General features: G+C 44.2%; 1 protein-coding gene across 1 annotated transcript in view; it reads right to left on the bottom strand.

The window, feature by feature from the left end:
- Positions 1–1,221: 1,221 nt before the first annotated feature.
- LOC124789156 (cytochrome P450 6k1-like) overlaps positions 1,222–24,292 on the bottom strand; it is an 82,587-nt gene continuing 59,516 nt past the window's right edge. Inside the window, exons 6-8 of the mRNA XM_047256450.1 lie at positions 19,502–19,723; positions 16,192–16,443; positions 1,222–2,082 (exon numbers count right to left, since the gene is read on the bottom strand). Coding sequence (XP_047112406.1) covers positions 1,916–2,082; positions 16,192–16,443; positions 19,502–19,723 — 641 coding nt within the window. The 3' untranslated portion in view covers positions 1,222–1,915. The remainder of the gene's footprint in view (positions 2,083–16,191; positions 16,444–19,501; positions 19,724–24,292) is intronic.

Genomic DNA, 24,292 nt, shown 5'->3' on the forward strand with positions numbered 1-24,292 from the left:
CGCAATGAAAATGTTTATTTGCTTTTGTTTTCCTCACTGCACATTCTACTATTTCGTCACTATTCAACCTTGTACAAAACACATCACAAAATTTTCAAAAATTTCCTTCACATGTTTTCTCAGGTGGAAAATGCAAACATTTATACAAACTGTTCTTTATGTCAATAACAGGTTTTGTTATTCTTTCGTTTACAACAGGTAGATGTATGTGCTGAAACACTCAGGATAACTTGTTTAAAATTTGGCAGATGAAAGAAAGAAAAATATCTTATTTATTACTGTATAGAATATGTGTTTATAGTCAGCTAAGATGTACTGCCCGATTGCTAATTTTCGTATTCTTTCTTACGTTTCGTTGCTGCATACCTGTTATGCCATCAACAGAAAATCTAAAAAATAAAAAAAACATCCTTGTGTTTAGTTTTGTTGTCACTATTGCATATACTAAAGTTTTAATATTCTAAATGAACCATAGGAAATGATGATAACTATTTGTTTAATCAATTCCATATTTTATTTGAAAATACAGTAGTTCCAGATGCTGAGATTTCTCCTGCTTGTCAGTTTAGCACCTAGGACGTTAATTTAAGGTATACAAAGGTACGCCACAACAATATACAAGACACATAAAGGGTTCATTGTCATTAGTCTACCACTCAGGTCAATTTGAGTGTAATATTGAGGTTGTTATACACTGGCATACAGGTAAATGGCAGCGTTGACTTCTCTGTCGACACAATATCATGAATCTTGCTTCTTTGTTGTAAGAAATCGAAATTGCCCCTATCTGTTGGATCAAAGACCACCCCCTCCTACCCCCCCCCCTCCCTCCGCCACTTACATGCGTGCAGTTAATGAAGCTCCAGTAAAATGAGTTTAAGAAAATTGTCATAGATTTTCAGAATTATTTCTAAATATAAGAACCTACATGTTCATACCATTATTGAAATTATATTTATAAATAACTGATCACCTCTCGGAAGTGATAAAGTATTAATTTCAGCAATAGTTCCTGATGTTTATAGTATACACTTTGGAGCAGTGGTAGTCAACTTTGTCCCTTCGTCCAACTAGTCGGCGTTCAAGCTTTGATGGAGGATTGGTCGGCGGTAGGGTTTTAAATATTTTTCATAACGTTTTCGTAAAATTTTAATGTAAAGTATTTGGTAAGTAACTTTTATTATGTGTTTAACTTCCTGTAACTCTGCTTTATAAATTTTCTAAGGTTAAGTTTAGTTCAGTACTTTGTAAAACATTGTTACTGTGGAACTGGTGGGCGCTTAGAAAATTTTGCTACCAGTAAAGGTACAAAATTTCGTGCTACGTAAAAAAGATAGACTGCCTCTGATTTAGAAAATAGCCCCGTCATTTAAAAACCCTCTTTTCCGCAAATATCCTTTTAATAAAATCACAAAATCGCTTTCGAATGGTGTTTTACAAAATCGTAGACTTTTGACCACCTGACGCACCTGTTTTCAAGTGAGCCTGGCATCTCACAATTTCAACTGGCCTATGCATTCAACAGAGAGACGGTTGCATAAAATTGCCTTCCGGTGGCAGGACCAGACAATGACATCTGGATATTTACATTTTCATAATCTTCCGAAAAGCAGATGGAATAATAACCATTATCTTACCCAAATAGAAAAAGTTTTAATGCCTAGACTAGAGAAACGTGTATATTTATTTGCAATAAGCGCAAAGACGTAATACAGGCTGGCCAGTGCTGAACACTTGTTTGCTATACAATCATAAACAATTCATTCTTTCCGGAAAGCCAATATGTGAGGAATTTGTAGTCCTCTGCAAGTCATAAAGCATAGAATAACATGGTCACAACAGAAACAGTGTACCACAGTTTAAGACACAAAATTTGACACCCTGCAATTTTATATTGTTATTTAATGTTGTCGTCCTAGATTCGCTTTTCAAACTGAACGTGGATGCCAGTTTTAGACATGAGGATGGCGGACCTAGGGTGGAAATCCAGATTTGCTTTCGTCTTCCCGGTGGGTCGCACGTTGTACTTTGATAGCAAGTTCACGAGACCCACTTTGGTTTGCAACAGGCCGAGCCTCATACCTGAAAAACACAAAAATCAGACGGTTAAACAGAGTCATCGAAACGGGATGCTTAAAAGCTGCATAGCAATCGTTGTCAAAAGCAAGGCACTACGTTTGTTTATAGTGACGTCGGGATCGAAGGAAAGGTGAAAACGTCACTATATAAACGGTGTACGGAAGGAAACAGTGCAGCAGGGTCCATATTGTCGCCCATAAAATAGGATAATAAGGTTCTCAAGAAGTGAAACGTAATTTGCTCAGTGGATTCACTGAATACGAGATTATCATCAACACGAAATGTTCCTCGAATGCACGTAAATCATTTAAGAACAATTGCACTGTGTGTGCTGGTCCAATTATATATAGGAAAGCCCTACAAAGTCACGAAGGAGGTATGCCACCATGTTGAAAAATATTTGTAGTCTGCAAAATGCTGAATAGGTCGTTGAGGGAAAAGTCGTTGAATGAATGCAAAGTGACTTTATTAATTGAATATTACGCGTTTCGACGTTTGCCATCACCAGATATCTGTAGAACTAAAATAAAATAGATCACAAAATCACATATGAAATAAAAATACGTTACAAAACCAACGTAGAGATACAAATAAAAATATTACAATCAAAATATCCACGAGTGTGCTGCCGGTCTATAGTGTCCAACGGGCACAATATTTCGGCGATCATACATGTCGCCATCATCAGGTGAACTGACGGACTGAGCTCCTGTGAACGTGGCGGCACGGAGATCCGTACGCTATGGCTGCTCAGAGGGAACTGGGTTCGGTCGCGGCGGCGGCAGATTTAAATACCCTCCGCCCGCGGCGCGCTCCCTCCGCCGTCCGCCCCCCGCGCCACGGTCGCGCGGTGGAACAGATTGCGACGGCGTCTGAGATGACGTCGGTGTGATGGCTCTGTCCACCGTGGTCGTCACAACTATACATTTGCTCGATTTACTCTTGATTAATCCAATCGCTGGTTCCCAAGACTTGCTAAGATTATAGCCACAGTCACGGTTTATGAGGTCGTCATTGGTGCGAATTTCGATGGCCTCTCTAACAACGCTGTTCCAGTATCTCGACGTCTGTACCAGATTCCTCGTGCGGTCACACCCCATGGCGTGATTTTCCGACAAACAATGTTCAGCGACCGCCGACTTGCTCGGATACATCAGTCGAGTGTGCCTCTGGTGTTCACGGCATCGATCCTCGACGGTACGCATCGTCTGACCAATATACGACTTGCCACATTGACACGGAATCTGGCACACGCCGGCGTTCCTCAAACCGAGGTCATCTTTGGCGCTCCCCACCAGTGCACGAGTTTTATTTGGAGGACAAAACACAGTTCCGACCCGGTGTTTCTTCAGAATGCGGGCGATTTTCCCCGAGAGTGCGCCTGTGTATGGAATAAATGCAGTGCCTACCTCCTCCCTCGGGACTTCATCCATCTCAACAGGTTGTGCTGCAGTGGTTGGGCGGAGAGCACGTTGAATCTGCCACTCTGAGTACCCATTTTTTCGAAATACAGTTCTCAGATGTTCCAATTCCTGGGGTAGACTCTCTGTGTCGAGATAGTGCGCGCCCTATTTACTAGAGTTTTAAGTACCCCATTCCTCTGTGAAGGGTGGTGGCAGCTGTCTGCGTGCAAATACAGATCAGTGTGCGTTGTCTTCCGATACACCCCATGACCTAGGGTGCCGTCAGCCCTTCTCTTGACCAAGACGTCAAGGAAAGGTAATTTACCCTCCATAGTGAATTTGATGTTGGGGTGTATGGAGTTTAGATGTGTAAGGAAGTCAAGGAGTTTATCCATACCATGTGGCCAGATGACGAACGTGTCGTCCACGTAACGGAAAAAGCAAGTAGGTTTCCATACGGATGACGACAGGGCTTCCTCCTCGAAGTTCTCCATGTACAAATTCGCTACCACCGGTGAGAGTGGGCTACCCATGGCGACTCCTACCGTTTGTTCGTAGTATTCTCCATTAAAAAGAAAATACGTGGAAGTCAAGACATGCCTAAAAAGTTCAGTGGTCTTCTCGTCAAACTTCTGACTAATCAATTCTAGTGACTCTCGCAGGGGTACCCTCGTAAACAAGGAAACGACGTCAAAACTCACCATGATATCTGACTCATCCAACCTGAAGCTATCAAGGCGTTTAACAAAATCCACGGAATTACGGATGTGATGAGGGCATTTACCCACGTAAGGACTTAATATTCCCGTCAGGTATTTGGCCAACAAATATGTAGGTGCCCTGATGTTGCTGACAATGGGGCGTAATGGTACCCCCTCTTTGTGAACCTTCGGGAGTCCATATAGCCTAGGCGGTACCGGACCTTGGGGTAACAATTTCTTAGCGTCACCCTCCGGTAAATCTGCGTCCTTGAGAAGCGCCCTCGTCTTGTTCTCCACCTTCTTTGTAGGGTCAACGCTGATCTTCCGGTAGGAATCGTCATTTAGCAGGCTCTGCATCTTATCAGTGTAGTCCTTACGGGAGACAACAACTGTAGCATTGCCTTTGTCAGCCGGTAAGACAACAATTTCAGAACGCTCCCTCAGATCACGAATGGCCGCCCTCTCTTTACTGCTGATATTTGACTTCATCGGCTTGGATTTTGTCAACGCACGGCAAGTTTCACGACGTATTTCCTCGGCTGATTCTGGCGGAAGTCGAGCTGCAACCTGTTCAACAGCACTAACAATTTCTGCGACCGGAGTGAACTTGGGGGTGGGAGCGAAATTGAGACCTTTCTGCAAAACCGAGACCGCATCATCACTCAACACCATGTCACTCAAATTGATGACAGTCTTGCACGGAACCTGCAGAGATGGTTTGTCAAGGAGACGTGAGAACTTAGCTGTTTGACGTCCCGTAGCCTTCTTATGGGCGGAATCAGCTGACACCCAGGTGACACCATCAATCTAATCCCAGGGAGAAGAAGTGAACTTACTAGTCAGTTGCAAATGTAGTTTGAGTAATTCCTGTGAGATAAACTCAGTCGAAAAAAGGCTCGTACCTTGGGACTTCAAGTAATCAGTGGACATAATAATTACATGTTGTAGTGGTAACAAACATGACAAACAAGAGTACTGACCATTATGCAAGGATGCCGATTAGAACACCAGACGGCATTGCAAAAATGGGTGTGGCGCTCTACAGTGTCATCGCAGGAATTACATATGGCTTACAAATTTGTATGCTTGTGTAATGGTCTCGTTTGTTACCACTACAACATTTATCCGCTGGTTACCTGAAGTTCCACGGTGCGTGTCGTCTTACGACTACAATGTTTTTATTTCTATATCTACGTTGGGCCTGTAACCAATTTTTATTTCATATGTAGCTATATAATTTATTATATTTTAAGTGATAAGTATGAAGGGAAACGCTGAAATGCGTAATATTGAACTGATAAAGTCGTTTTGCATTCACTCAGTGACTTTTCCTTCAGTGACCTATCCAGAATTTTTCAATCTACACGTATTCAGTAAAAAGAGTTTGACATTGTTAAACTTCAAAATCCAGAACACTGAAATAGGAGCAACTCTCGATTTCTGCAGGTTTCAGCAGTCGGGAAGAAACAGAAATGACGGCTATTGGTTTCATATTAGGAAAGAGGGATAACATTCACACAGATGAGGTGCGAGATGAAAGGATAATTTAACCATCCCAACATTAACAGGATGGTATACCAATTGCGCAAGATTTTCAGTGGTGGAGATGTACCAGCGAATTTAGAAACTAAACTTCTACTGGTGAGAAGTGGAACTGAAGTTCCCTGCAGACAGTCATGAAACGAGGCTGGAACGACCCTTGATCATGCAGGAAGGTAAGTTACTTTTAGGGAATGTTTGTGAATATTCCCCACAGTTTCTTTCTCTGCAGTGAGAAATTCAATGACGGCACGTTGTTTGTAACGTACGTCACCTAGAGATGCCATTTTAAAACTGTCCTAGAGGTATGCTATCTGTCGGAAGTGACGGAGCTTGGCGCTCTCACTCAGGAGACTACACATAATACACTCCTGGAAATGGGAAAAAGAACACATTGACACCGGTGTGTCAGACCCACCATACTTGCTCCGGACACTGCGAGAGGGCTGTACAAGCAATGATCACACGCACGGCACAGCGGACACACCAGGAACCGCGGTGTTGGCCGTCGAATGGCGCTAGCTGCGCAGCATTTGTGCACCGCCGCCGTCAGTGTCAGCCAGTTTGCCGTGGCATACGGAGCTCCATCGCAGTCTTTAACACTGGTAGCATGCCGCGACAGCGTGGACGTGAACCGTATGTGCAGTTGACGGACTTTGAGCGAGGGCGTATAGTGGGCATGCGGGAGGCCGGGTGGACGTACCGCCAAATTGCTCAACACGTGGGGCGTGAGGTCTCCACAGTACATCGATGTTGTCGCCAGTGGTCGGCGGAAGGTGCACGTGCCCGTCGACCTGGGACCGGACCGCAGCGACGCACGGATGCACGCCAAGACGGTAGGATCCTACGCAGTGCCGTAGGGGACCGCACCGCCACTTCCCAGCAAATTAGGGACACTGTTGCTCCTGGGGTATCGGCGAGGACCATTCGCAACCGTCTCCATGCAGCTGGGCTACGGTCCCGCACACCGTTAGGCCGTCTTCCGCTCACGCCCCAACATCGTGCAGCCCGCCTCCAGTGATGTCGCGGCAGGCGTGAATGGAGGGACGAATGGAGACGTGTCGTCTTCAGCGATGAGAGTCGCTTCTGCCTTGGTGCCAATGATGGTCGTATGCGTGTTTGGCGCCTTGCAGGTGAGCGCCACAATCAGGACTGCATACGACCGAGGCACACAGGGCCAACACCCGGCATCATGGTGTGGGGAGCGATCTCCTACACTGGCCGTATACCACTGGTGATCGTCGAGGGGACACTGAATAGTGCACGGTACATCCAAACCGTCATCGAACCCATCGTTCTACCATTCCTACACCGGCAAGGGAACTTGCTGTTCCAACAGGACAATGCACGTCCGCATGTATCCCGTGCCACCCAACGTGCTCTAGAAGGTGTAAGTCAACTACCCTGGCCAGCAAGATCTCCAGATCTGTCCCCCATTGAGCATGTTTGGGACTGGATGAAGCGTCGTCTCACGCGGTCTGCACGTCCAGCACGAACGCTGGTCCAACTGAGGCGCCAGGTGGAAATGGCATGGCAAACCGTTCCACAGGACTACATCCAGCATCTCTACGATCGTCTCCATGGGAGAACAGCAGCCTGCATTGCTGCGAAAGGTGGATATACACTGTACTAGTGCCGACATTGTGCATGCTCTGTTGCCTGTGTCTATGTGCCTGCGGTTCTGTCAGTGTGATCATGTGATGTATCTGACCCCAGGAATGTGTCAATAAAGTTTCCCCTTCCTGGGACAATGAATTCACGGTGTTCTTATTTCAATTTCCAGGAGTGTATATACTTAAAGTTTCGCATTCATAGCGTTGTTTTCGGCTGAGAAAAAAAATGCGGTGCATTACTTTCTGGTCAACCCTGGTAATTCTTTCCTCTCTGATCCTGCGCAGAGCCTCTTCATTCCTCCCTTATAAGTCCATCTAATTTTCAACATTAGTCTGCAGCACCACATCTCAAATGCTTCGATTCTCTTCTGTTCCGGTTTTCCCACAGTCCATGTTTCACTACCATACAGTACTGTGCCCCAAAAGTACATTCTCAGAAATTTCTTCCTCGAATTGAGGCCTACATTTGATGCTAGTAGACATTTCTGGCCAGAAATGGCCTTTTTGCCAGTGCTAGTCTACTTTTGATGTTATTCTTGCTCCAACCGTCATTGGTTAATTTGCTTCCTAGGTATTAACGTCATCTACTTTATGACCAACAATCCTGATGATAAGATTCTGGCTGTTCTCATTTTTGCTACTTCTCATTACTTTCGTCTTTCTTCGATTCACTCTCAATCCACATTCTGCACTCATCAGACTGTTGATTCCATTCGCCAAATCATGTAATTCTTCTTCACTTTCACTCAGGATAGCAATGTCATCAGCGAATCGTATCATTGGTATCCTTTCACCTTGAGTTTTAATTCCACTCCTCAATCTTTCATCTATTTCCATCATTGCTTCCTCGATGTACAGATTGAACAATAGGGACGAGGAAGATTACATTGCTGTCTTACACCCTTTTTAATCCGAGCATTTCGTTCTTGGTCGTCCAGTCTTATTATTCCCTCTTGGCTCTTGTACATATTTTATATTACTCGTCTCTCCCTATAGGTTAGCCTATTTTTCTCAGAATTTCGAACATCTTGCACCAGTTTACATTATCGAACGCTTTTTCCTGAGCGATATATCCTACGAACGTGTCTTCATTTTTCTTTAGCCTTGCTTCCATTATCAACCGCAACGTCAAGATTGACTCTCTGGTGCCTTTGCTATCCTAAAGCCAAACTGATCGTCATCTAATACATGCTGAATTTTCTTTTCCTTTCTTCTGTTTATTATTCCTTTAAGGAACTTGGAGCATGATCTGTTAGCTGATTGTGTGATAATTTTCGCACTTGTCAGCTTTTGAAATCTTCGGAATTGTATAGATGATGTTTGTACAAAAGTCAGACGGTATGCCGCCAGACTCATACATTCGACACACCAAAGTGAACAGTCGTTTTGTTGCCACTTCCCCCAATGACTTTAGAAATTCTGATGGAATGTTATCTATCCCTTCTGCCTAATTTGCCAGTCCTCCAAAGCCCTCTTAAATTCTGATTCTAATACTGGATCCCCTATCTCTTCTAAATCGACTCCTGTTTTTTCTCTTCTATCACATCAGACAGATCTTTCCACTTATAGTGGCCTTATATGTACCCTATCCACCTATCCGCTATGTCGTCTACATTTAACAATGGAATTCCGGTTGCACTCTTAACGTTACCACCCTTACTTTAAATTTCACAGAAAGTTGTTTTGAGGTTCCTGTATGCTGAGTCATTCCTCCGACAATCGTTTCTTTTTCGATTTCTTCACACGTTTCATGCAGCCATTTCGTCTTAGTTTCCCTGCACATTCTATTTCATTCCTCAGCGACTTGTATTTCTGTATTCCTCAATTTCCCTGAACATTTTTATCTTTTCTTTTTCATCGATCAACTAAATTATTTCTACTGTTAACCATGGTTTCTTTGCAGCTACCTTCTTTGTACCCATGTCTTTCATTCCAACTTCTGTAATTGCTGTTTTTAGATATGTCCATTTTTCATGAACTGTACTGCCTACTGAGCTATTCCTTATTGCTGTATCTGTAGCCTTAGAGAACTTCAAGTATATCTCCTCATTCCACAGTAGTTCTTTATCGCGCTTCTTTGCGTATTGATGCTTCCTGACTAACCTCAAACTCCAGCCTACTCTTCATTACTACTAAATTGTGGTTTCAGTCTATATCTGCACCTGGGTACACCTTACAATACTTGTCTGACCCTGCCGTAATCTAACTGAAATCTTTCTGTATCACGCGGCCTTTTCCTCCTCTTGTGATTCTTGTACAGAGTATTCACTATTACTAGCTGTAGTTCATTACGGAACTCAATTAGTCTGTCTCCGCTCTTATTCTTTTTCGCAGTCCATGTTCTCGTGTAGCCTTTTCTTCTACTCCTTCCTCTACAACTGCATTCCAGTCCCCCACGGTTATCAGATTTTCATCTCCCTTGACGTACTGTATTACCGTTTCAATATCCTCATATACTTTCTTTATCTCTTCATCTTCAGCTTGTGACGTCGGTATGTATAGCTGAACCATAGTTGTCGGTGTTGGTTTGCAGTCGATTCTGATAAGTACTATCCTATCACTGAGCTCTTCACAGTAGCACACTCTCTGCCCTACTTTCCTATTCATAACGAATCCTACGCCCGTTATACCATATTCTGCTGCTGTTGAAATTTATATTCATCTGATCAGAAATCTTTGCCTTCCTTCCATTTCACCTCACGGACCCCTACTATATCTAGATTGTGCCTTTGCATTTCCCTTTTCATATTGTCTAGCTTCCCTACCATGCTCAAGCTTTTAACATTCCATGAACCGACTTGCAGAACGTTATCCTTTTGGTGATTATTCGGTCTTTTTATCATGGTCACCTCCCCCTTGGCAGTTCCGTGACGGGGATCCGCATGGGGGGGGGGGGGGGGGGGGGGGAGCGATTCCGAAATATTTTTCCAGTGGAGAGATCTTCATGGCACTTTTTGAATTACAGGCCGCATGTCCTGTGGATACACGTTGCGTGTCCTTTATACAATGGTTCTAATTCCCCAACCCAAGGACAAGAAAGTGCCCTGAAGCTCTGTAGGTTCCTCCACCCTCTTTGACAAGGCCATTGGCAGAATGAGGGTGACTTCTCATGCCGGAAGTCTTCGGCCCACAATTCTCATCAAAATTCAAGGGCTGGCAACTTTCGAACCTGGGACCGAGGACTTTTTGACTCGCTACCCCTAGACCACGGGCGATCAGCTCTGTCCATCTAAAATCGGAACTCATCTGAACACACCACTGTTTTTCAGTCGCATAGGATCCGACCGATATGATCACGAGCCCAGGAGAGGCACTGCAGGCGATGCCGTACTGTTAACAAGGACACTCGCGTAAATTTTTTTAGACAACATAGTTGTATGGAGATAAACAGCGATTAATTTACTTATAATCAATTATTCAAAATGACAGTCACAATCGCATTATTTATTTTGCCGCCTACCGGTTTCAACCCGCGATGGAGTCATCTTCAGGACAATTTACACCATTTGGTCGCTCTCTGGGGTCGTCACCCTGTCTGTGCACGGTTGGTAACTCGCTCAGTCGTTTGCTGCTATAGCCCAGTAATGCCAAATTTCACTGCACTGTCCAACCGGGTACGTCAGTCGTATGTCACACGTTTCAGTGGTTATTTCACGCAGTATTGCTTGTTTGTTAGCTTGGAAAACTCTAGGCAGACCGCTGCTTTCGGTCGTTATGTGAAGGCCGTCGGTCACAGCGTTGTGCTTGATGAGAGCCAACGTCATAACTTTGGTATTCTCGGCACACTCTTGACACTGTGGATCTAGGAATACTGAAGCCTCTCACGATCTCCAAAATGGAATATCCCGTGCGTCTAGCTCCAACTACCATTCCGCGTTCGAAGCCTATTAATTCCCGTCGTGGGGCCATAATCACGTCGAAACCTTGTTATGAAAGACAACTCCGCCAATGCACTGCCCTTTTACAACTTCTGCACGCGATACTATCGCCGTATGTATATGAACATATCGCTAACCAATGACTTTAGTCACATTATTGTACGAGGGCTGTCCAGAAAGTAAGTTACGATTGATCGCGAAATGAAAATCACAGTGAAAATCAGAAATGTTTCATTTGCAACAGTTAGCTACACCTTTCAGCTACTTCTCTACTTAGTCGCCGTTCTGACTCAGACATTCGTCGTAGCGTTGTACCAACTTTCCAATACCCTCATCACAGAAGGCAGCAGCCAGTGGTTTCCGCCAATTCCCTACGCTGGCCTAAAGCTCGTTGTCTGTGCCAAAATGTTGTCTTCGTAGCCAGCGGTTCGTTTGAACAGAGATGAAACTCAGTGGGAGACAATTACGGGCTGTATTGTGGGTAACCAAACATTTCAAATTGAAAAGATGCAGGAACATCTTCATTGCCCCTGCAGAATGAGGCTGAGAATTGTCTTGAAGAAGAAACCGCACGACAGTTATGTAATGTTGGTTGCATAGCTTCAGGGGAAAATTCTCACCAGGCCCTCGTACTTGGCGGGAGACACTATTTTCTATAACATCTTTACGCGCTCACTAAGAGCTCAGGAATGAAAAGAGCGACATAATTCTACCTAGAGTCATACTAGAGACACTGCCCAACACATCTTTGCAAAGCTTTATCGGATTTTCATAGTCGTTTCCATTTCGCGACCGATCGTAACTTATTTTCTGGACAGCCCTCGTATGTCGGAGCTAAGTGTATTCGAACGTGGGCAAATTGCTGATGCTTATACGGCAGGTGCTTGCCTAATCAAGGGAGCCGAGGTGTTTGGTGTGTCATGATGCACTATAACGAAGACTTATACCGCGTATAGGGAAAGTGGTAAAACATCATCCGGTTAGTACCAACGTTGATGAAGGTGTTTGTTTTGTGATCGTGACGGGCGGTCATCGAAGAGGATTGTGTCGAAAACTAAGATGACGAGAGCTACAAAAGTCATTGTGGCACTGAATGACGCACTAGTGGACCCTGCCATCGCCAAAACGAAAGGAGCTCCATAAGCAGGAAACTGTAGGGCCCACTGGATTTCCGAAATCACTCATCAGTGATACTGATTCCCGTTACTGAAAAAAAAGTGCCGAAGCCATAAAACGTGGACTGTGGAGCCAATGTCGGCGTAAGATCCCAAGGGACAAAAGCTGCTGCTTGGGTTGCCAAGCTGAAAGGAGCGACAGAGACCCCACTACTGTAACATTTCTATACATGACGTATCACAGTTAGTAGCGGCCGCTTTGCTCTCCAGACTGATAGGGGCGTCCGAGTGCAAGATCTGTATACACTGCATCCCAATTAGTAGCGGAAACTGACGAGAATGGTAGGGTAAGCGGGGCAAGGGCGGGGGAGGGGGGTTGTATGGAGACATGTTCTCGACTCGCCCTGTATGAAGCAATGGAAGAAAGTTATTAGATCAGATGAATCTTGTTCCAGACTCCTTCCAACTTCTGGCCGAGTTTATGTCTCAAGTGTGAAGCATAGAGGGCGGTTCGGTGAGGATTTGGGCAGCCATATCGTGGTATTCCACAGACCTCATGGTTAATCTGCAAGGTCGCAATACTGTCAAGGATTATGTGACTATTTTGGCTGATTCCATGGTGCAATGTTTGATACCCAATTGTTACGCGGTTCCACAAAGCTCACATCATCCAGGGCTGGATTTGCGAGCAAGAGGATCAATTGTCACGGCTCCCCTGGGCACCAGAATCACCAGTTCTTAATATTTCTGAGCCTTTGTAGTCTACTTTGGAGAGAAGAGTGTGTGATCGCCATACACCTCCATCATCGTTCCCTGAACTTGCCACTGTGTTGCGGGAAGAATGCTAAAGATGTGCTTGAAAACGATATACGACCTGTGTTTATCCATTCAGTGATGTTGTTTAGTACTCCAACGGTTTTGCTACATTGTACTCTCTAAGGGGGAAAAAACCGACACACCACGAAGGAATTATCTGAATAGGGCAGAGATCGATTGGTAGATGTGCTTTACATGCACAAATTGAGTATTACAATTTGAGAAAAAATGGTCGATTTAATCAAGAAAAAGGAATTCCCAAATTGAGAAGCCAATAACGCGTTGTCCTAACTCTGAGCCTTATTTATTTTTATTTATTTATTTATTGCCAAATTATAGACCTGTTACATGATGTTTAAAACAGGTCGTACATCTTACAATTTTCGTTTTTCACCTTTTTACAGTTTTATTTTCTTTTGTTTTATCTACAACATTCACAAAGAATTATACTTTTCAAAATAACAATAATCTGAGGTTGAAATATAAATAAAATTTTGTTGTTTTTTTAAGAAGAATATAAAAGGAAGATAGGATACAGGAGAGATTTGTTAGTACCATCACCGAATGTGACTGACGCTGAATACCTCGGAATGGTTTCTTCGAGCCGTTGACCGCCAGTCACACTCACACACACACACACACACACCACACACACACACACACACACACACACACAGAAATGGTTATTAGTAGAGAAATAATGTTGGATATCCTATTTATTACTAATCCTATATATTAACTACTTTAGGTGTCCATCCATGTACAGCATTTGGTGTTTTCTTGGCTAGATCGCCAGCAGTTTTGCTTATTTACTGTCACATCTCAGCTTCCTCCTCCTGTTCCTCCTCATTGTCTCTATTTTTGCTGTCACTGTGGGTATAACTGTCCATCCTCTGGAGATTGTTGTTACGCTGCACATAGGCATGTCTGTAATATCGTGTCCGCATGTACTCTTCATGTGTTGTTTTTGGAATACCGTTTGTCAGTGCGTTTAATTGTGCCCATTGTTCTTCGTTTCTTATTGCTGTGTGTATATCTATGGCTGTATCTGTATAGTCTAAGTGTAGTGTATGTCTATTGTTCGCGTATTGCCCGCAGAAAAAGACTGTGTGTTCTGGGGAACTTTCTTCCCCGCATGTGCATGTGGGTGTCTGCCTCAGACTCACGCGGTTTAAGTGCGTGGGATGAGGTCCGTGTCCGGTTAAGAAATGTACCATACCGCGGCTGGGATCGATATGTCTCATTCTCAACCGCTCCCTTATGTCAGGGAGGAAGTCCTGCAGTCTACGTCCCTTATCACTTACATCCCACTCACCTTGCCATGTATCCAAACGCCAACTTTTAAGGTGACGTATCGTCTCTATCGGCACACCGGTTATTGTGTGTACCTTATCTAGTCTCCCCAGCTTTAACCAGTACCTTGCAGCTCTGTATTTGATTGTGATATCTATGGGGCATATTCCGAGCACCACACACAGTGCATCCGCTGAGGTGGTACCGAAGGCTCCAGATAGCCTAAGTAGGACACTTCTCTGCCCTCTTCTGCGCCTTATGCTTGGCATTGATTGATAGCTTTGTTGGATGTCCTCTTGAGGGATATAGCGTCAAATTCTGTCCAATTGGAGCTTTAGATCGTCAAAATCTATAGCTGATTTGAGGGCTGTGCCCATAATGGTCCAAACCTTCTCAATTGGGGAGAAATCCGGCGACCTTGTTAGCCAAGGTGGCGTTTGGCGAGCACGAAAACAAGCAGTGTTAGCCCTCGCTACGTATGAGCGGGCATTATAATGCCGAAATTAAGCCCAGGATGGCTTGCCATGAAGGACAACAAAACGGGGCGTAGAATAGCGGCGACGACGCATCGCAGTGCTGTAAGGGTGTCACGGATAACAACCAAAGAGATCATGCTATGAGAAGAAATTTCACCCCAGAGCATCACTCCTGGATGTCGCGCCGTATGGCGTGCGACACTCAGGCTGGTATCCTACCACTGTCTGGGGCGCCTGTAGACACGTCTTTGGCCTGGAATCTCGAGACACATCTTCGGCCTGACTGGAGTAAAATTGTCTTCAGTGATGAGTCGCACTTCGGAGTGAGCCTGATGACCAGTGAGAACGTGTCTGGACACGCCCTGGACAGTGGTGAGATACCAAACTGAGAACGTTTGGAGCATTATGAGCAGCGCCCTCCAGCCACCTCGAGATTTTGACGACATAAAGCGCCAGTTGGGCAGTATGGGGCACGATATCCTGTAGGTGGACGTCCAACACTCTATCAATCAATGTCAAGCTGAATAACTGATGGTATAAGTGGCAACGCATTATTCACTTGCTCGTCTTGTGAAGCTCTTTTTCTCGAGTAAATTACGAACTGTGCATTTTTTCTGAAATTATAATCATTTGTGTCTCTGTACATGTATATTACATCTACCGATTTTTGTTCTATTCTGATTACTCGTTCGTGGTGCGTCGTTTACTTTATCTTAGAGTGTATGGTAATGTGTTCTGTTTTCATATTTTTGTCCAACCCCTGTACCTCCCATTCCGTAACAGATAGTATCCAGTGACATTAACAAAAATTCTTGATTAACAGCATAGAACACTGATCAAAATGTTTATTATCTTTCCCACAGGACGTGGGAGGTGACTGTTCGCTTGCTCTCGAGGTGGTGACTGATGAGGTAGATTTAGGGGTGGCGACCAACTGTGAAGACTGGGCGTTGGTAGGGGAAGCGATCGTCACTACCGCGGCATGTAAACTGTAAGCATAACAGTCTTACCTCGCTACCCTCATTTCCACTCACTGTCATGTCTAAAGACCTTATAATCTTTCTGTAGCTTGGAAAAATTCGTACGGGGTAACATATTTTGTACTGATGTAATCTGTAAGTATGGCTACACACTGTGTGCCCCATCTTTTCTAAGATAAACGGTGATAAAGCCCAAACCGATCCAGGATTCGAACAAAGGTGAGGAATCGACACAGTAAAAATCCGAGTCAACGTAAGTATCGATCTTAGAGCAGGCAGCATCCGACAACGTACTTACCTATGCAATTACGTGGTCCATCCCCAAAAGGCAGGTAGGTATATGGCTGTCGCTGAGCTTTGGCCTCTTCGGAGAATCTCTCAGGGTCGAAACGTTCAGGGTCAGGGTAATACTTGGGGTCACGGTGAAGGCCCAACACAGACACCGCTATTTTAGTTCCTTTCTCTAGAACGACGTCGCTGTCTGGAATCTTGTAATCTTGGTTACACTCTCTGATCAGAGTGGTCAATGGTGGGTTCTTCCTAAGAGACTCTGGAACCAAAAATAGACAGGAAAAAATCATAAGGCAAGCAACATGTCTGTTTGACTGATAAAAAGACAAATACTTCATCACGCCAGGCAACTAGTCGCTTATTTCCGAGTCGAACGCCATAGTTTTGTGGATCAGTGCCATAGAGCGCATATGTGGCAGGGAAAAGATTGTTTAATTCAAGCATTAAATCGTCATGTCACGTTGGCAAGAGAGATTTGTGTATTGCTTCCAACAGTTTCTGGCTGTCACTGGCGGTCATTATCATTCACTAAATAGGGACAGCCCTTGAGACGTTTCATGGTAGACAGTATTTTCTTCAGTAGACCACGAGCTGAATGGGACCAAAAGCTAACATAACTCAATCATTTATCATCATTTCTAATTATCAAGGTCACGAGGCATCGCCACAGCACGGTAACGCTATGGTCAAAGAACGGTCTGTAACTACTAATTTACTCTTTCAATTATGTGAATGAGTGGTGTCTGTTCTTTAAGACATGTCCGAAAGAATAGACACCATGCATTCATGTAATTGATTCTCCTAGATGAGGAGTAGACAACATTCCATTAGAACTACTGACAGCCTTGCGACAACCAGCCCTGACAAAACCCTACCATCTCGTGGGCAAGATGTATGAGACTCGCGAAATACCCTCAGACTTCAAGAAGAATATAATAATTCCAACCCCAAAGAAAGCAGGTGTTGACAGGTGTCAAAATTACCGAACTAGCAGTTTAATAAGTAACGGTTGCAAAATACTAACGCGAATTCCTTACAGACGAATGGAAAAACTGGTAGAAGCCGACCTTGGGGAAGATCAGTTTCGATTCCGTAGAAATGTTGGAACACACGAGGCAATACTGACCCTACGACTTATCTTGGAAGACAGATTAAGGAAAGGCAAACCAACAATTCTAGCATTTGTAAACGTAGAGAAAGCTTTCTACAATGTTGACTGGAATATTCTCTTTTGAATTTTGAAAGTGGCAGGGATGAAATTCAGGGAACGAAAGTCTATTTACAATTTGTAGAGAAACCAGATAGCAGTTATAAGAGTCGAGGGATATGGAAGAAATGGTTCAAATGGCTCTGAGCACTATGGGACTCAACTGCTGAGGTCACCAGTCCCCTAGAACTTAGAACTAGTTAAACCTAACTAACCTAAGGACATCACAAACATCCATGCCCGAAGCAGGATTCGAACCTGCGACCGTAGCGGTCTCGCGGTTCCAGACTGCAGCGCCAGAACCGCGCGGCTACTTCGGCCGGCTGATATGGAAGAGAAGCAGTGGTTGGGAAGGGAGTGAGACAGGGTTGTAGTCTATCCCCGATGTTATTCAATCTTTATATTGAGCAAGCAATATTGGAAATAAAAGAAAAATTTGGAGTAGGAATTAAAATCCATGGAGAAAAAATTACAACTTCGAGATTTGTCGATGACATTGTAATTCTGTCAGAGACAGCAAAGGACCTGGAAGAGCAGTTGAACAGAATGGACAATGTCTTGAAAGGAGGATGTAAGATGAACATCAACAAAGCAAAACGAGGATAATGGAATATAGTCGAATTAAATCAGGTGATGCTGAGGGAATTAGATTAGGAAATGAGACACTTAAAGTAGTATATGAGTTTTACTATTTGGGGAGCAAAATAATTGATGATGATCCAAGTAGAGAGGATATGAAATGTAGACTGGTTATGGTAAGGAAAGCGTTTCTGAAGAAGAGAAATTTGTTAACATCGAGAATAAATTTAAGTGTCAGAAAGTCATTTCTGAAAGTATTTGTGTGGAGTATGGAAGTGAAACGTAGACGATAAACAGTTGAGACAAGAAGAGAGTAGAAGCTTTCGAAATGTGGTGCTACAAAAGAATGCTGAATATTAGATGGACGTATCACGTAACTAATGAGGAGGTACTGAACAGGATTGGGGAGAAGAGGCATCAAGGGATCACCAATTTAGTATTGGAGGGCAGCGTGGAGGATAAAAATTGTAGAGGGAGGCCAAGAGATGAATACACTAAGCAGAATCAGAAGGATGTAGGTTACAGTAGGTACTTGGAGATGAAGAAGCTTGCACAGGATAGGGTAGCATGGAGAGCTGCATCAAACCATTCTCTGGACTGATGACAACAACAACAACAACAAATGAGGAATGGATCCACCTTCTTCAGTGTGGATGCACAAGTCCGTCTGATCTGCTGAGAGTAACGAGCGTGAAGGAACTGGACAGGGATTGCGGATAGGTGGCGCTCGGGGGGAGTTTGGGTCGGCCGGGGGGCGTGCCGAATAGTGCGCGCAGTTGCGATAAAAACTGTGTCCGGGTGGCGCAATGGTTAACGCACCTGCACAGTAAGCTGGCGATCTCTGGTACGGTACACGTTTTCACAAGTCACTTCTGATGATTCCGCGTGTTGTCCTGATGCAGCTGACATCAGTAAACCCTTTCCCTTCTCTCCCCCCCTGTTCCACTTTCAACTTACATATTAATCTTTCAAGGTTTCCCAGTGAAATTACTGTTATTTTTAACATTATATCTATAGTTTATCTATCCATCTTTCTTACACATTCCAAGTGTACTCATCGCTTGCTTGTTATCTGAGCTCTAATTAAAAGTTTGGCTACTTTAACCCGCGTATAGACGTCGCTACAGTTTCTTGTAATTTGTTTTCTATGATTTTTGTGAATGGGTTCAGTGATGAGAAGGTTCACCAAATAAGACTTAAATCCGAGCTAATGCTCAGTATGCGAAGAAGTAGACGTTGACGGAACGTTTAGTCTATGACCTTCCATTCTCCTCCCGCCATTTAACCTAAGTGTTGAAGAACCACACTCCCCCCCCCCATCCCCTCCACCACCAATTACCTCCCCCTCCCCCCCTCCCAGCTCAGCTCTGACTGATGATGTCTTTTATTCTGTCCTATCTGTGCACGAAGAGTAAACTATGCATAGTGTGAAAATATTTAGGACAAAATGTTGCGCTTTTAATGGTTTGAAAAGAAGGTAAACGCTTAAGAACTGATAGCCAACTATGATTTAAAGATTGCTTTTCCTTACCTGATAAAACCTTGTCAAGGTAGGTCATTCTGGCGATGGCGTCGTAAGTAATTTCGCCGTCGTTTTCCCTGAGCACTGTGTCGATTTCATCGTGTAGTTTGCTCTGTATGTCAGGGTTGAAAGCCAACTCGTGCAGAGTAAAGCTCGTCGCTGTCGAAGACGTCTCGAAGCCCGCCCCAAAGAAGATAAACGCCTGTGCAGCCAAGTCTCCCATCGATAATTCTGCAAAAAGACAGACGATACTTAAACATGGAAATGTGAACGGCAGTGTCATTTGGTGTAGGTCAACTTCGTATGAAATTGATCAGAAACATTTTAGAGCCTAAAATTATGATCTGAGACAGTGTTATCCAATCACATCTGACATAGCACATCAGTTGGTGAAATAGTTAATACTGTAGCTCCTTTGAGGTAGTGCTTTATTCTATTGAAACCTGCGCAATTTCTTTTAAAATATACCTCCAACAAGTAAGGTAGTAGTGTAGCCTTACCAGGGCTTAACTGTTTTATGATTCGATAGTGAAATGAAAGTAAATAATATCAGTATTGTCGATTAGATGTACGGACTACATATAACTGAGAATGAAAATTTCCTAGTAGGTGATTTTTTGAGAGGTCGGGAGAAAGCAGAAAATTAAGACTAATAAATTCATTTCAAATCCGAGAATAGTTCCATCATATAACGTAAGATCCAGCTTTGTAAGTCTGATCTCAGTAAGTGTCATTAGTACTTTTCCACCCGTCGGAACGTCTAACCGCTGATTAGACTTATTTGCTTTGCGGAAAATTACGGAATGGATAAACTTGGATCTTATAAATGTATATTAACAGTGGGTGTAACTATGTTACATGTGTCATTTTCTGACTCAGTCAGGTATGACAACAGAGCCACCTACAAAAGATAACATGGACCACAGAAGCTACAAGCCGTCTTCAAAGTGAATCGTAGAATATCTCGACATTAACTGCGAAGAATTTTTTTATGATTGTGGTTAATTAAATGGTCTACGTAAACGTTTGTCGAGAGTATTATCGGAGCTGGTCATTGGCGTTTGTGACGTATAACACTGAATTCGTTTTCTAAATATACTGCAAGATAGCAACAAGAGCTTCCTTTAATTATCAAGACAGATATGGTGTTCGAGCAGTGTTGGTAAATACTGTGTAGATTCATAGTGGGAGATTTTTTTTTTGATGATAAGTAGAAGGCACGTCTGTAGAGGAAAAAGTCTATTTTTGATTTATTTATTTATTTATGTTTGGATGAGTAAGAGTAGTGCCACCAAATCAGCGTTGTTAAACACGGTTTTCCAAAAGTCCATCACCAAGGAAGACGAAGTAAATATTCCTGAATTCAAATCAAGAACAACTGCTAAGATGAGAAACATAGAAGTAGGTATCTTCGGTGTAGCACAGCAGCTTAAATCACTTAATAAAGGCAAGGCTTCCGATCCAGATGGTATACCAGTCATGTTCCTCTGACAGTATGCTGATACAATAGCTCCATATTTAGCAATTATATACAACCCGCTCGCTCACTGAAAGATCCGTCCTAAAGAATGGAGCCGGCCAGCGTGGCCGAGCGGCTCTAGGCGCTACAGCCTGGAACCGCGCGACCGCTACGGTCGCATGTTAGAATCCTGCCTCGGGCATGCATGTGTGTAATGTTCTTAGGTTAGTTAGGTTTAAGTAGTTCTAAGTTCTAGGGGACTGATGACCTTAGAAGTTAAGTCCCATAGTGCTCAGAGCCATTTTTTTTAAAGAATGGAAAATTGCTCAAGTCACACCAATACCCAAAAATGGAAATAGGAGTAATCCGCTGAATTACAGGCCCATATCACTAACGTCGATTTGCAGTAGGGTTTTGGAACATACACTGTATTCGAACATTATGAAGTACCTCGAAGAAAACGAGCTATTGACACATAGTCAGAACGGATTCAGAAAATATCGTTCTTGCGAAAAACGACTAGCTCTTTATACTCATGAAGTAATGAGTGCTATCAACAGGGAATGTCAAATTGATTCCGTATTTTTAGATTTCCAGAAGGCTTTCGACAGCGTTCCTCACATGCGTCTTCTAACCAAACTGAGTGCCTATGGAATATCGCCTCTGTTGTGCGACTTGATTCGTGATTTCCTATCAGAAAGGTCACAGTTGGTAATAACAGACAGAAAGCCATCGATTAAAACAGAAGCAATATCCGGCGTTGCTCAAGGAAGTGTTCTAGGCTCTCTACTGTTCCTGATCTACACTCCTGGAAATTGAAATAAGAACACCGTGAATTTATTGTCCCAGGAAGGGGAAACTTTATTGACACATTCCTGGGGTCAGATACATCACATGATCACACCGACAGAACCACAGGCACATAGACACAGGCAACAGAGCATGCACAATGTCGGCACTAGTACAGTGTATATCCACCTTTCGCAGCAATGCAGGCTGCTATTCTCCCATGGAGACGATCGTAGAGATGCTGGATGTAGTCCTGTGGAACAGCTTGCCATGCCATTTCCACCTGGCTCCTCAGTTGGACCAGCGTTCGTGCTGGACGTGCAGACCGCGTGAGACGACGCTTCATCCACTCCCAAACATGCTCAATGGGGGACAGATCCGGAGATCTTGCTGGCCAGGGTAGATGACTTACACCTTCTAGAGCACGTTGGGTGGCACGGGATACATGCGGACGTGCATTGTCCTGTTGGAACAGCAAGTTCCCTTGCCGGTCTAGGAATGGTAGAACGATGGGTTTGATGACGGTTTGGATGTACCGTGCACTATTCAGTGTCCCCTCGACGATCACCAGTGGTGTACGGCCAGTGTAGGAGATCGCTCCCCACACCATGATGCCGGGTGTTGGCCCTGTGTGCCACGGTCGTATGCAGTCCTGATTGTGGCGCTCACCTGCACGGCGCCAAACACACATACGACCATCATTGGCACCAAGGCAGAAGCGACTCTCATCGCTGAAGACGACACGTCTCCATTCGTCCCTCCATTCACGCCTGTCGCGACACCACTGGAGGCGGGCTGCACGATGTTGGGGCGTGAGCGGAAGACGGCCTAACGGTGTGCGGGACCGTAGCCCAGCTTCATGGAGACGGTTGCGAATGGTCCTCGCCGATACCCCAGCAGCAACAGTGTCCCTAATTTGCTGGGAAGTGGCGGTGCGGTCCCCTACGGCACTGCGTAGGATCCTACGGTCTTGGCGTGCATCCGTGCGTCGCTGCGGTCCGGTCCCAGGTCGACGGGCACGTGCACCTTCCGCCGACCACTGGCGACAACATCGATGTACTGTGGAGACCTCACGCCCCACGTGTTGAGCAATTCGGCGGTACGTCCACCCGGCCTCCCGCATGCCCACTATACGCCCTCGCTCAAAGTCCGTCAACTGCACATATGGTTCACGTCCACGCTGTCGCGGCATGCTACCAGTGTTAAAGACTGCGATGGAGCTCCGTATGCCACGGCAAACTGGCTGACACTGACGGCGGCGGTGCACAAATGCTGCGCAGCTAGCGCCATTCGACGGCCAACACCGCAGTTCCTGGTGTGTCCGCTGTGCCGTGCGTGTGATCATTGCTTGTACAGCCCTCTCGCAGTGTCCGGAGCAAGTATGGTGGGTCTGACACACCGGTGTCAATGTGTTCTTTTTTCCATTTCCAGGAGTGTATATTAACGACATAGGAGGCAATCTGAGTAGTAGTCTTAGATTGTTTGCAGATAATGCTGTCACTTATCGTCTTGTAAATTCATCAGATGAACAAAACGATTTGCAAAATCGTTTAGATGAGATATCTGTATGGTGGGAAAAGGGGAAATTGACCCTAAACAAAGAAAAGTGTGAAATTATTCACACGAGTACTAAAAGAAATCCACCAAATTTCGATTACGCGATACGTCACACAAATCTGCTTTCTCGTTTGCTTCTCCGAAGAAAATCTAGTGGCGTCAGATATAATCGTGTTGTTGTTCTGGTCTTCAGTCCACACACAGGTTTGATGCAGCTCCCCATGCTACCCTATTCTGTGCAAGTCTCTTCATCTCCGGACAACTACTGCAACTTACATCCTTCCAAATCTGCTTAGCGTATTCATCTCTTACTCTCCCTCTACGATTTTTACCCTCCACGCTTCCCTCCAGTACTAAATTGGTTGGGGGACTGATGACCTTAGCTGTTTAGTCCCCCTTATACATCCCAACAACCACCACCACCACCACTAAATTGGTGATCCCTTGATGCCTCAGAACGTGTTCTACCAACCGACCCTTCTTCTAGTCAAGTTGTGCCACAGATTGCTCTTCTCCCCAATTCTGTGTATAATCATAGGTGGATGATTATGAAGAACATACTCTGCTGTGAAGATTGCGGTGCAGTGGTATGTCGTAAAGGGACATGTAGGAAAGCAGCCTACTCACGCTGTATAAAATTCACATCCGTCTTTCCATTGTGTGCCAGCCTAGTCCACTGTAACTAGCTCTGACGTCATAAATGTTGCGCAATACTTTAAAAATCAAGTAAATAACCTGAAACGTTTCTAGCATGTCAGGAGTAATACTAAAACAATATGTGTTGAATGTGAGTTCAATAACTTTAACCATTTTCGAAATTTGGACGTTTTTCTGTAAAAATGATTGGCGCAACAGAAAAGAGCTAGAGAATTAAAAATTTGTATTTAGATTCCTTTTTCATAATAATTTAGTAGAAACAGTCTTCTGGATCTCACAAATTAAGATTTTAGTTGAAATTCAATATTTTCTGGTTTTTGTCTTAAAAATTAAGGAAG

This window comes from Schistocerca piceifrons, chromosome 3, assembly GCF_021461385.2.
Source record: "Schistocerca piceifrons isolate TAMUIC-IGC-003096 chromosome 3, iqSchPice1.1, whole genome shotgun sequence".
NCBI lineage: Eukaryota > Metazoa > Arthropoda > Insecta > Orthoptera > Acrididae > Schistocerca > Schistocerca piceifrons.